Source organism: Hetaerina americana, unplaced genomic scaffold, assembly GCF_022747635.1.
Source record: "Hetaerina americana unplaced genomic scaffold, ioHetAmer1.1.p SCAF_11, whole genome shotgun sequence".
Lineage (NCBI taxonomy): Eukaryota > Metazoa > Arthropoda > Insecta > Odonata > Calopterygidae > Hetaerina > Hetaerina americana.
The window spans coordinates 21,823,522-21,837,420 of NW_027286181.1; the positions used below are offsets into that span (position 1 = coordinate 21,823,522).

Sequence of the window (13,899 nt, forward strand, 5' to 3'; positions counted from 1 at the left end):
AGATTCCAATATTATTAATGCATATTTTAAGTACTAGTAATTAAGAGATTACTCCGGATGCTGGCATCACAATTCTATCCTAGGCTTCACTAAATTTTCCCCCAAATATTAACATGAGCTTGTTTTTATTAATCCATACACTTAACTAACCAAACTGCTGACTTATTTACGCAGTATGGCTTTCAAGTAATAAGAAAAAATGATGATTTCTCGTCCAAAAGATCTGACTTGAACTAAAAACAAATAAAGGGGAACCGATTTCTTCACTGTATACGAAATACATCACACGAAAATGTGCCCCGTCTTTTAAAGCTGAAATTAATTGACAAGAAAATGAATTCTTGAAAAAATGAATATTTGTGCAACTCATCCAAGGTATTCTACTTGTTGAAATTAGGTTTTGGGCAAACCATTACGGATATTATCTTATTAGTATTATGAGAACATTTTATTTCTAAAAAGGCTTTTCTATTCCTTCTACAATCCAGTTTTCCCAGCTTTCTTTCTTATGTAAAGTTCTTGGAGATCTCAATAATTTTCAATACTTTGCTCCATGCATTTTCTCTAGGGTCTATTTTTAGTTTCCCCTAGAATATCCAACTCTTCAATTATTATAACGTAAATATTTGTAGTTGGTTTTCCTCTAAGACAATTTACTCAGTATTAATGAGCAAATATTTATTAGAGAAACGAATGTTCCCCGTGTTTTTTATCGCACCTCGCACATAGAATAATCGACGCCGGTAGTATTCCGAGAGATGAGGAAATCAACCCTAACTCACCCGCTTTGGCTTCCCCTTCGCCCGTCACTTCCACTGTAGTACCAACAACCGTCTCTTGTACCATCGGCCTTAAGCTCTCCGTGGACTCTATCCTGAATCGTTTCCTGTGCGCACCGTAAAGCGGACACCCCACGCATGCACAGCAGCATAACAGAATGAGCACCAGGATGACGAAGAAGAGGGCAAAGAAGAGGAGTACCCAGAACACTGGACCGATTTCACTCCGAACCTCCGACTGTGGAGAGGAATCAGGAAAAATCATCAGTGTCTAAAATAATATTTGCTCTGTGTGCGGGAATGACCCTCGTGAATCTTTTTTGTCTTCTAATCTTTTGCCATAAACTTATCGAGGAATGACTCAGAATCATTTGCATACCATAAGGACTTCTATACATCTGTTATTAATATTAAAAACTGTACTCTATGATACACTGTAGTACAAGTGTTATTCCTTAGTTGAGTAAATTATTCATTTTATTTGTTTTTATTTTAACTTCCACGGCATTTATTCATTATATGTCTTCCGCTTCTCCATGTTGGTATAAATTTCTCCATTTTGCGAAACATATACCGTTTACAACAAAAATTGTTGCATAATTGTCTCCCGTTTACATATTTTTTGACATTATTAAAATATTACATTAGAAATCATTAAAATACAATTGCCCGTTAGATATTATTTTGTCTCATTTGAATTGAAACTGAAGACTTATATAACAATAGGAAACGAATGCAAAAGGTCAATGTTCATATGCTAACGGCTACGTCTGATATACAGTAAATTAAAAATTAACAGTAAATGGAGAGTTTAGTACAACATTTCCTGAAAATGAACTTGGATTATACGTGTAAGGCAAAATAGAATAAAATATTCAACTTCAATGACTCGAAACAATTATATAGTTCATCAAATAAAAGTGAAAATGTCATTTACCACAGAATTGGTGGAAATTGTGTGGAAAAGTACGTTCTCACCCACATTTGACGGATATAACGAAGCTTCCCCGAAGAGGAACCTGAACCTGTAATTTTTAATCTATAACTCAGGATCAATATTTATCAATTACTTATATACTACTGCACAATTTTGGGAAAGCATGTATTTTTTTAATTAAATCGATTTTACAAGAGTTCCATTATTTAAAAGTGATTACAAAACCTGCGAATTGCCCGACAGAGACCGTTGTGTTAGGATGGTGGGTTATTATAATAAATAAGTATATAAGTTAATTTGGTTCTTGAACGCATTAATTATATCAAAATATTTCAGTAAATATATTACGGAGTAAAGAAAACCATGTTTAACGAAACTTTAGATTTTAAATGACAGTCAAAGTGTCATAAGGGAAATGGAGATCAATTAGAAACTCTTATTGAAAGTCGGTGTGGCATTCATGTAATGGTTTACGGATGATTTAGCTTTAGCCACCCAATCTGCCAAAGGACTAAAATTACTGTTGGGGACATTAAAAAATTATTGTGATAGGATGAGAATCAATTAAAACTCAGGTTATGAGGCCTTTCAGAAAAGGAAAGGCTAAAAAAACTATAATGAATATAATAAAATTTGACAAAACCAAAGCAGGAGGGACAGTTTACCTGGCTAGGAAAAGTTTTGGACCAATAGTGCTCAAGTAGTAAGGACATAATAAGAATAATTGAATTGTGTAAAGATTTCATGAAGAGGTAGTTGATGACAGTGACGTAAAGTAGCGATGTTAAGATACGGGTGAAAAAACTTTGATAAGGAGCGTACTTTTGAGCAGCGCGGAAACATGGTCAATGAAGCAAGGCGATGAGTGAATATTGAAGGCATTTGAAACACGGGTTCGGAGAAAGATGGAAAAGATTGGAGAGAAAGAAATTCAGGCGAGGAAGTACTAATGATGGTTGGGAAGGATGGGTACTTGTTGAGAAAATCCAAAGGAACCAGAAAGGATGGAGGCGAAGCATTTTGATTGGCAATGGGATGTTCAACAGTTTTTAACTATGATAGAGGGATCTTCCTTTTTACGGTTGTTGACCTAATACCCCCCGCCACACGCCCTTGCGGTGGCTTGCGGGGTATTATGTAGATGTAGATGAACAATGATAGGCAAACGATGAAGGGACAGGAATTGGATAGGCGTATTGGACGAAATGAAGGGAGGGAGGGAGTATGCGGAATGTGGACTTGTAGTTTTATTAGTTTAGTTTTTTTGATTGACTTGTAAGAAAAAGCAAATAAATATAGACCTGCTCAGTCTTTAACTATCCAATATCAACCTAAAAGAGTGTAATATATACTACCGAACATCAAAGACTTTTTTATAGTGACTTTGCTCATGTAAAAGAAATATTAATGATAAAAGCTAGTTAATAATACCATTACCAGAAGCCTCTGCACGAAACCGTCGCCCTTCAAAGTAAAATTTACACAAATAAAGGAAGCTCTCTCAATTATATCCTTCCATAATACTTAATTAAACCATTAAATTCCATCATTTTGCTCAAAATCGGTGCTGAGTCACACGGTGCATGAGAGCGTGGGGTACGATATCACATTAAGGTTTTGCGAATTCACTGAGGGAGGAATGAATGGATAAATAAACCGCAAGGATGTCGGGAGCAATCGCAACACAGATGATTGGATAATGTTACAGAAGCAAATTGTATTAAGGGAAAAGGTGGCTTGCTAGCCAAAAGTAGATAGTCATGGAAAAATACAAAGTGTCAGTGTTACCACCTACTATGTGATGGAAGATCTTGGACGCTTGAATTGATTAAACCTATTGTGAACGCATCAATTATGTGATTTCATTTGCCTCATTCAGGGAAATGACCCTGCAAAACATCGGTAGGATGGACAATGGGGATAAAATTACAAACCGTGTAACCCTGCTAGCCGTCACAGAGACATGTGGCAGAGGGACTTCGACATCAATCTTAATCATGTAAATTTCAACAAATACAATATGTTCATAAAAAGATTTCTGAGTGATATGTAGACTAAATAAGCATTGTTCAGAGGTTGCTATATTTTCTTCCTGCTCTGATCTTGTGATTAGTGAGTGGAATTAAATAAGATATACATCCATCCGTATTTATGTCTCTTTCTCCTGTTTCATCTGGGTGACCTGAGCTTTCGATTAAATGTGAGGTCTTGTTATTTCCCCATGATGCCATAAAGTAAAGCCTGTATTTTAATACAGGTCGTACGTGCCTGTTCTTGTTTGACTAATCTCTCATTTTAGTTTTTCTAATCGAAGAGCCTGTACATTAAATTATGGGCGCAAGAATTTGTTTCCCTTTCCAATGAAATTCCAAGATACAAAGTACTACCTCTTCAGGAGATTTTTAGCGATTTCCCAAAAAGAGATACGTAACTCATTATTTTCACAGCTGATATTATTTTATCCCCGGTCACACTCGTTGTAATGGCGTTATTGGGTAATATTTAAATGCAGATGATGTATACTCAGGAAAATATCTCGTATTTCTTCAGTTTCGTGACCACATCTTACTTTCTTTTTCAATATCTTTTTAATGTTATTTCTTGAGCTGTCGCACAGGATATTGATAGTCCTTAATCTATTATCGTGAAAATATTTCAATATTGAAGATTCAAGTCAAATTTGAACTCGAATATTTGAACAGTCAAGCCTGTTTGTAATGTGTCAATTGTGCACCGAATATTTATTTTTAAGAATTCTGTACCTATATTTGGGTATGAAGTTTTTAAAATTGAATATTGGATAAAAGATTGACACCTTGCCAATACACAGACAATGTTTCCAACCTTCTTAGTTAAGTCTATTGAAAAATGGCTCTGGAAAATCTATCGCCCTATCACATAATATCATTTTTCCCTTTACAAAACACACTAATTTGGCTACTCAGATTTGGGCCTGGCAGGCCCAGGGCGTCCAAGTACGTTATAATTTATTTCCTGTTGCTTAATTACAGGTGTTAATTCACTTACCCCGCATTTGCAAAATCGATCTGTTTTCATCAGTCTTTCATGTGTCAAAGGGGTGTCATGGATCAATCATCGGTGAGATAACATTTGTTTTACAAAAGTCAAGTGAAATATAGTACCCAGATGTGCAGAGCAAACAAACTATACTCCTTCTGGCACGTCCATCTATTTTCTACTGACGACCTTCGTCGTATAATGAAGAGAATTACTGATAATCTAATAAAAGAGGTACATCAGAGTTGACGTTTTAAACAACGTGTGCTATGCACGTGTTGCGCAAGAAGAGGCTGATGACAGCAAGAAGCGGTGTATATCAAAATAGATTCTTGCATAAAATAAAACTAGAAGGACACTCCTTTGGTGTTTGAACAAATATTTATGAGTGATTTGGGGATGTATTCTGTACAAATAATTTTGATGACAATAGCTGTCAATTTATAAATCAAAATTAACGATTTTTTTATTTAATTTGGAATTCAAAAATAATTGAAAAATAAAGTTTCGCTGATTATCATGAGAATTATTGTGTAGTTATTTCATTCCGAAAATTAAATGAAGCTTTAACGATAAGTTATCTTCCAATACGCGCGACAGAAGTTAAATCTTTGCCCTCAAATGTGTTTTAACTCACCACTACCGTCGTGGACCCCTCATGCGTTGACGTTGAAGTGTTGCTAACCACAACCAGCAACTGCCTCAAGGTGTTCACGTCAATGACAGCATTTGCTGGATAGATTACTCTGGCTAGTACGTCGCTTCTGAAAGATTAAGGTTGAATATTCAGTCGAAACAGTTGCATTTTGGCAGTAGGGAAGAGAAATAATACAACTAGGGATTGAGGATTGAATTCAAACCCGGATCCTGTTGGTATCCTGAACCCGGAACCCGGGTTCAGGATACCAACGGGATCCAGGCTTGAATTCGTTGAATATTGCAATAAACTTATAATTTTAAAATATAAAAATTACGGGAAATGACTGAATAGATAAATCCAGGGGAGTATTTCAAAAGTTAGCAATCAAATTAGTTGATTCCCCAAGATAATTTCAAAGTAAGGGCATGGAGTGATCCTTTATTATTAAATTATTAGAGTTACGAATAATTTGTTACATCTTATGTTACCGTATCTTATTTTATCGTACACACTTTTGGCAGTAGACAACCGAATTACGGCAGGTTTTTTAGCCTCTGGTATGTAACATTATTATATTCATAACCTCTAGCTAATACATGTATGGGGCAAAAGATTTATAAGCCTCCAACTACATATCACAGTAACTCTATTTTTATGCTTCACATGACTATACATATTGCGCGGTTGTACTGCATGGACATATTATTTGGGGAAATACAGAAAGATGGAAGAATAATTTGGTTAGCGAAAGAAGAATTGAAGAATATGTAAAATGGAGAGAGATAGACCAGTTGTAATTAAAGACATTAGAAAAAAAGGACAATAAGAGTAAACATAGAATGTAGCACTATATGAACGTGAGATTTGGTCTTCAATGATAGAGAATGAGTATAAGTAGCTTCAGAGATTTTTTTGACATGTGAGCGTGGCGAAGAATGGAAAAAATAAGTTTAACAAAGGGAATCACAAACGCTGAAGTTTTAAATAGGGTGAATGAAGGGATACATTTGATGGGGGATATTTAAGAAGGTGGAGGAAATAAATGGAGGAAATACAGAATGTCAATGTGATATTTAAGTTTTGAATATAATGCTATGTAAACGAGGTAGAGGAAGTAATAGATTAGGCTTTTTGACTAGAATGAAAGTCGGCAAAAGATACAAAGAGGAGAAGTTAGAAATATTGCACGAAAAGCAAATGGAATTTCTCATGGACTTAGAAATGAATAGTCGTTACCATCAAAAGCCGAACCATTAAAAACCTATCATAGGTTGATAAAATACCTTGGATGAAAATAGTTTTTTAAATAAGTCCCCGATTTATTTAATGTATAGTGCTAATAAAAAACAGAGGAGTATCGTATATATCTCGTGTATCAAGAATTCGAGAGTAAAAACTAAAAATTTTACATAAAATTGACAGTCAAGTATTAACTGTTATAATGTATCATTAGCAAAATAACTATAAAGTTCACTTGTAATTTTTGTCATAATTCAATTCCAACTGAAGTTCTGCTTCTTTGTAACACAAATAAAAAAATACTTAAAATAAAATGGCCGTTTTGAACACACAAATTGAAGTTAGAAATTGGTGAGAAGTATTTTGGCTTAGCTATTTACTGCATAACGAGATTAACTTATTGCTTTGTGCAAAATTTCAATATTTCAGACGCACATAAGAGTTTGCGAGATCAACGTTATTTTTTAAATAAAATGACCAAGCGGACGTGCTTTAACGAGAGGAATCAGCGCTCCCATATATATTGTATTCCACCTCTTTTACTTGGCCCGAAAGTCATTGTCGGGAAACTTCCCTTTGCTCTTTTAAGGTCCAGGGGTGTGCGGGATGGGTGAGGGAAGATGGATGCGCGGAGATAGATCCACGCGGGCAGCGCCTTTCGCCCCCCGTGTCCCTTTGTTTCCCACCGAGTGGTTGAAGATCCCCCTTGGAAAAGCTACCTTGCCGCTGCCGACAATAGGGAGCGGGACCACTAGGGGATGGTGGGGCGAAGGGGGTCTGGAAGGAAGGGCAGAAGCACGCTTTGTTCATACTCGAAGTGGATTAGTTCCCCCGAAGACCTACGACTCCGAAACTTGGGATTTTCGGGGGTGACACAGTTTTGCGACTAGTAAATCCGAAGGAAAAAATCACGCTACGTCATTTTCTGACCAAACGTGCGGCGTGAAATACAATTTCAAGTATATGCATTTGACGAAAGCATGTACTAACGGATTTACGTAATTTATTAAGACAATTTATTGCGATATCCCTGAAGAATGTATGAAACGAAGAAGGAAATTAGAGCAAAAAGTTTCAAGGAAGCGGCAGGGGAAATTATGGTTCTGACTGTGGAAAATTTTGGAAAAACAAGCGTAACTAGGATATTTAAATGAGAGAGATTGAAAGATGTAGACATTAGCGGAATTGGAAAATCTCTCATGGTGAAGGCATTCATCATCTATAAAAAATATTGAGACAAATACTTTTTTGACTATAAAAAATCTAAAGTAATGTTAAATTTTAAACTTATCGCGCCACTTTAAAGACTTCATTACCCAGTGGAATAAATCATTGTGTGCTTGCGAAAAGATAAGTTTTTAAATTATTTCAGTTATATATCAATTAATATCTTTAACTTCTATGAGTTATCGTTTTTGAATTCTGCGGACGATTGCAGAGATATGAAAACTAACAATTGTGATTTACGTAGTATTTTCATTCACGCGACCCGGATTTCAACACTTCGCGTCATCTTCAGTTGTCATCTTCATCCTAAATTTGAAGATGACCCGAAGTGCTGAAGCTCTGGACGTGTGGATAAAAAGACTATTGAGGAAATCACAATTGTTAATTATCATTTCTCTCCAATATGGAAAGTTTCCGCGAAATTAAGCCTGACATTATGCGGTACTATGAATCATTAATCATTAAAAAATATTATCATTAGTTTTTAATATTATCAAATCCAAAAATATTCCCGATATGAGAACACTGCCCTTCACATGGTTGCGCTCCTCGATGGTGATGAAATAAACGTATCATATGAGCTTGGAAGAGTCTGTTACGGAATGGCTTCAAAAGAAAATTCCACTGTTTTACAATCATGTCAGAGTAATGGGCAGAAAAAGATGGCCGGGGACCACATTTATCAACACCAGGTAAAAGTGAGGGTGGAATGCAAAGGGTGACAAGGAAGAACGAAAAAAACCACAATGATGAAGGATTATCACCGTAATACCGAAAAGCTCGGAAAATAGCATCACAAACAACTGTTAAAAGCTAAAAAAGCCGTTAATAATAGAATAACTCGGCAAGGTATGAATATTTTGCAAGTTAAATATAAAAAATGTGAAAAAAATCTTTTGAGTTCATTTATAAGGCAATCGTTGCCCATCTTATCTCTTGGAATGGGCAGGAAGATGACGTTTTTCAAAGAGGTCAATCAGAGTTTAGAAATAACTGACATGCTGTAAGTTTTAAAACTTAGTGGTAAAGAGGGTAGGAGGCAAGAGGATAGAGAAGATAACGTCATCAATTTAATCTCATCCAAATCACAGGATGCTTCTAATTGTGTCGATCAGGTATCATTTTCCATTTATTAGCCCTCTACATGTTTTCCTAGAGCAACAAACAATATTAGAACACATAAAAAGAACACGTTATTTCTTGATAATTTCAACGGAATTTAGCTCCGTCTTCATCGGAAGAAACAGAAGTACAGAAACTTATACTTAACTTCTGTACTTAACATATTGTTACTGTACTTAACATATGAATGTACGATACTGTACTTAACATATGAATGTACGATACTGTACTTAACATGTGACTACATATTTTTATGTGTACATATTCAACTTGTCTGACTCACGAAGATCTGTGGGTTAGCTACGGTCAATGAAATATTTTTCTGCTTGGTATCCGCACCTTTTTACCTTATACCCATTGACCTTTTGTTCGTACGTTATTTGTTTTTATATCCCTTTTCCCTATAGCCACATGAATATGTTGGCACCGTTTGGTGGGTTTCCGTGCACTTTTGTACCATGAAAGTCACACTCACTTCGTTCTGTCTACCCCTTCTTTCCTTGTTTGGTCCTGGTGCGGCCTTACTTCAACCAGGGTCACCTTACCACCCGTGATTTCCGTCAGCATCTTTTCCGTGTGCTCCCTGTCCGCCTCCACTTCAAGTGGGGTCTTGGGCACGACGAAGAGGACATAACGGCTGCCGGCGTTGGAGCCCCTAGGGTACACCCTGACCACCGCTTGGGACCAGCGGTGGGGGACACCTGTGGGAGAGTGAAGCTGCATTAACTTCCGTGGGAAACTTTGTTATGTGGTGCGGGGGTGGGAGGGAGAGAGTGAAAGAAAAGATTGAGGTCGAGGTGGTGAACAAAAGGAGGAGGACGAATTGAATGGAGCAACTCGGGAGACGCGTTGAAAGTCGAATGAGGGAGCCTTTGGGGCAAATGCAGCTCTTGGATAGAATGGACTGAACTGCATGTTAGGGTCCAATCTCAGTCAAAGAAATGAGATAGCGGAAAATAAAGAGTACTTCGGTCTAATCATGAATTTCACGAAGTAATCAGGTTGTCACCGAAAACGGAGTAAATTGCCTCATTGAGGATATTTTCTTTTGTGAATTAATATTCTTATAAAGAGAAGTACATGTTTCAATAATGGTTTACCCATAAGAATTTTATCAGCAATAGTTATCAGTGCAAACGATGGACACATGAGGTAATCTGTGTCACTAAGTACAGTTGAGTGATTTTTTGGAGGTACGGTTTACAAATGATAGGGTAAGAAGGGTAGAGAGCAACCCGGTGTCGGCATTATCCGACTCTAGGAAGGAAAAGTTCTCAAGAGTCACAGAATTTAACGTACCATCCAACGGACAGTGCATACAACTTGAAGCTCTTTCCAAATACCGCTCCAAGTTGGGATTGGGGTACATCAGAAATAACAATCCAATGCCGAGATATCAACCCTGGGTTTCGGTTTGGGAAGCTTATGTACGAGACACGGAACCGCATTACAGGTTACTTTTCAACCATTTATTTTATGACAGTATCATATAAATCACAAATATTACTTGAAATTGAGAGAAACATTTTAATTTTTTACCATTGAACACCAACTTACAAAACATGCAGTCTGCTGGTAAAGGAATCCACATTCTTACTGCTTCCCTTCAACCCGTCCACAACTCCTAATCTTTTGCTTCCTCTACCTAGCTTGCCTATAATTCTCCCCTTTATCACAGCCTGCAATATTTCATTGCCAATCAAAATGCCATACATCAACCCTTCGCGTTTTCAACTTTCTCTCATCATTTTTATCCTCTCTTACCCTACAACCTCTAGTAATCTCATTTATTTTCGTTCATGTTATTAATCCATTCATTTCCACTTACATATCCCAAAACCTTTAATCCTAAGGTAAAACTGCAGTTAATAAGACGCCCTTTGAAACTATCTGTATTTTTTTAAAAATAATAGGAGTATTAATTAGTGTTAGGAAGGAATATAAATGCTTGATCTTTCACTTTTTATACCATGGTGCAAACTGCAAACGTTCAACGTGTCTGTTTTCTTGTTAATATATTTCTGCATAATTTAAATCTCAAAAATTGAATTAATTTTTATACTGTGTAGAATTTTGTTGAAATGGAGAGGTTTCCGAAGTTGAATATAATTTTTTTAAATGTATAATTAAAGTTTAAATCTCAGTGGATACTTTATGGAGTTACATTTTGCGCAAATTTTTCTGCATCAAATATAATACAATAGATTCCCTTGTCCAAAATATCAGAAGTAGTTCAACGGATTCCATCTGATCTTCGAATGCATTATTATTATTGTAATTTATATGTGCGAATCAAAAGTATATTTCACTCACTTACAGAAAGAAATGGAAATGTTGGCTCGTCACCTCGTTTAGAGCATTGCTAACAATTATTTTTGTCAACACTTATGGTCTATTCCTGGCTCTTGAGTAGCCTAGGAAGTCATACGCTATGCTACTATGGCAATGTTTTGTCGTCACTTTTAAAGTTTAGGTTATCTCAACACATTTTGACACTGACACACTTAACAGGGCTCTAATGATGGTTGAATTGACTTCAATTCCAGGCTTGAGCGGCGCAATATTTTATTTTGATAAAAAATATATTCATTATACGACGGTGACAAGAGTTGGGATATAGTGGTGGTTTATTATACTGGCTTCCCATCAAGAGAGCAAAAGTTCGAATACTGGCAGTGGCAGGATTTTTCCTAAGTACACAAACGTCCAACTAGAGTGTTGTTTGGAGAGCACTTCACGTGGAGGAAGCCGTCCGTCGGAAGGGACGTTAAATTTTGTGACCTCTTGGCATTTTGCGTTTAGATTATCGCCGACGCCGCATTTATCTCCACCCTTGCCTCAATGCATCATCAACCTAACACTGCCAAATGACCCACCTATCTCAGAAGGCGCAAATGACCTTTGATATCATTCCCTTTCTCTAATTTTATTTTAGTATTCATTTTATTTTACAGTTACGTTGCAATTAGGCGATTTTCCTGGTTGCAACGGTCAATTTTGGTCAAAGATAACCCTTCAAACGAAAATTACATACATACACGCTCTGTAAAAACAGATAAGAGACAAAATATTTTTACATACAATGACACTTCCACATTGCATGCAAACAAACTTCCACATCACGTACAAAATGCCGTCCACATCACATACAAACAATATTTTAATAACTACAATGAAGTTTATTACCCAATGGCTGCTTTACATTTATACTTAAAACTTCTAAAATACTGCATCCGAATTATTTCCAGACAGTAAACATTTTTCAAGAAAAGGAGCCAAGCTATATCATGTCAAAAATCAAGAATAATTTCCTTTGTGTTTGTAAATATACCGTTGATTCAGTGTAATTCACTCAAATGTTTAGTCTTTGTATAATGGGATTTATGAAGGCACTTGAAACTCTGGTTTAGGTCTTTATTTATAGTCGTCTCTGTGCGCTATGAGACTCTGAGGAGTCTTCTACGTCAACCTCATTCATGATTTCGTGTGTAGGAGACTCCTCTGGAACTCCCAAGTCTGGAATAACACATGATAAATTTTACGTCCGTAACATTAGGAGCCTCTAAGCTCTTGGAGACCTCTTAGGGTACAGTACTACGTTTTTCTTTTGGATATGACCCTTACCATCTTATATATGACCCTTAATATACGTGCGTAAGTAGCATTGTTTTAGTCTGTTTACACTCATCGTCGTTTTTATTAAATTTTATCTTGAAAAATCAAAGTGGTTTTAAAAAAAACCGCAAAACATATATTGTAACACTTTATTTATCCATGCATTATTTATTTTATTATTGTATTATTTAGATTGATACTCCAAGCTGAATTGAAAACCTTTTCATCGTACGTTAGATTTCAATGAGAAACTTGATGTTATTTTGTATCTATGTTACCCGGATTCTGCAGAGAAAAGTGATTTAAAAATTGCAGGTCATTCTCGCGTTGTGTCCAGGCATTGTGCATTAAAGAAATGGACCCTGAGGACACTTACCTAAGTCGTATGCGCGTACGTTGAGCATGATGACCTTCTCCTCTTCCTCCTCTCCCAGTGCACCAGACTGTCGCTTCAGCCTCCGTCTTGATTTGGTCAATCCGTCGTCCTTGGTCAGCGGCTCCCTGAGCGTTATACGACCTTAAAAAATAAACAGCGACCCATTTAGAAGCCTTCTTTTGTGTAATGAAACAATATCTACTACCACTCAATGATTCCTTCACGGAGAAATTCCTCTGTACATTGTTAATAAGACAAATCTTTACATTTGAAAATTAACGTAGGGCTGGTCGTAGAGATTGCTTTTTTAATACTATTGAAAACTCACCATGTTAATATTTGTATCCTTCAATGAAAATCGTTGGTCCAGCATTTACTTATTATGATTGTGATAAAGGACTTGAGCCAAAAAGTTACTTCTCCGACTGGAATTTCCATTAGTTTCTATAGAGTAGGAATTTCTATGATTACCTGTGATTATATTTTTACTTATACTGAGAAGCGTAATAAGTTTTTTTAATCTGACCATAAATCAATTACAAAAGAAAAATCAACTTAAAAAAATAAGTTTAGCCGTATATTTTAATCTGATATTTTCTAGTCGAAGTAACAATATAAAATGCTATTATTCCACTTTATTCTTGAATTAGTACATAGATATTCACACTGGTACCTAAATGAGACTTCATCTCCTTCAATTTTCAATCCCAAACTTCCAAGGAGAACCCTTCAATCATACCGCTTTCGTAATAAAAACATAATCTTTTCCCAGTGACAAGAATCTCACTGTTTCCCTCTCTAAACATTCATAATCATACGCATATTTCACTGATAAATATGCACTTGGGAAATTCGATACTACAATTTATAATGCTTCTAAATTGCTTCAAAATAGCTTTTAAAAAAGGAAGTAAAGTGTTAAGCATTTTTGGGGATTGAAGTTAAT

General features: G+C 36.1%; 1 protein-coding gene across 1 annotated transcript in view; it reads right to left on the reverse strand.

Annotated features, from left to right (window-relative positions):
• Cad86C (Cadherin 86C) overlaps window positions 1–13,899 on the reverse strand; it is a 127,623-nt gene that overhangs the window by 7,804 nt on the left and 105,920 nt on the right. Inside the window, exons 15-18 of the mRNA XM_071599672.1 lie at window positions 12,954–13,094; window positions 9,438–9,663; window positions 5,372–5,498; window positions 783–1,017 (exon numbers count right to left, since the gene is read on the reverse strand). Of these exons, the coding sequence (XP_071455773.1) occupies window positions 783–1,017; window positions 5,372–5,498; window positions 9,438–9,663; window positions 12,954–13,094 (729 nt within the window). The remainder of the gene's footprint in view (window positions 1–782; window positions 1,018–5,371; window positions 5,499–9,437; window positions 9,664–12,953; window positions 13,095–13,899) is intronic.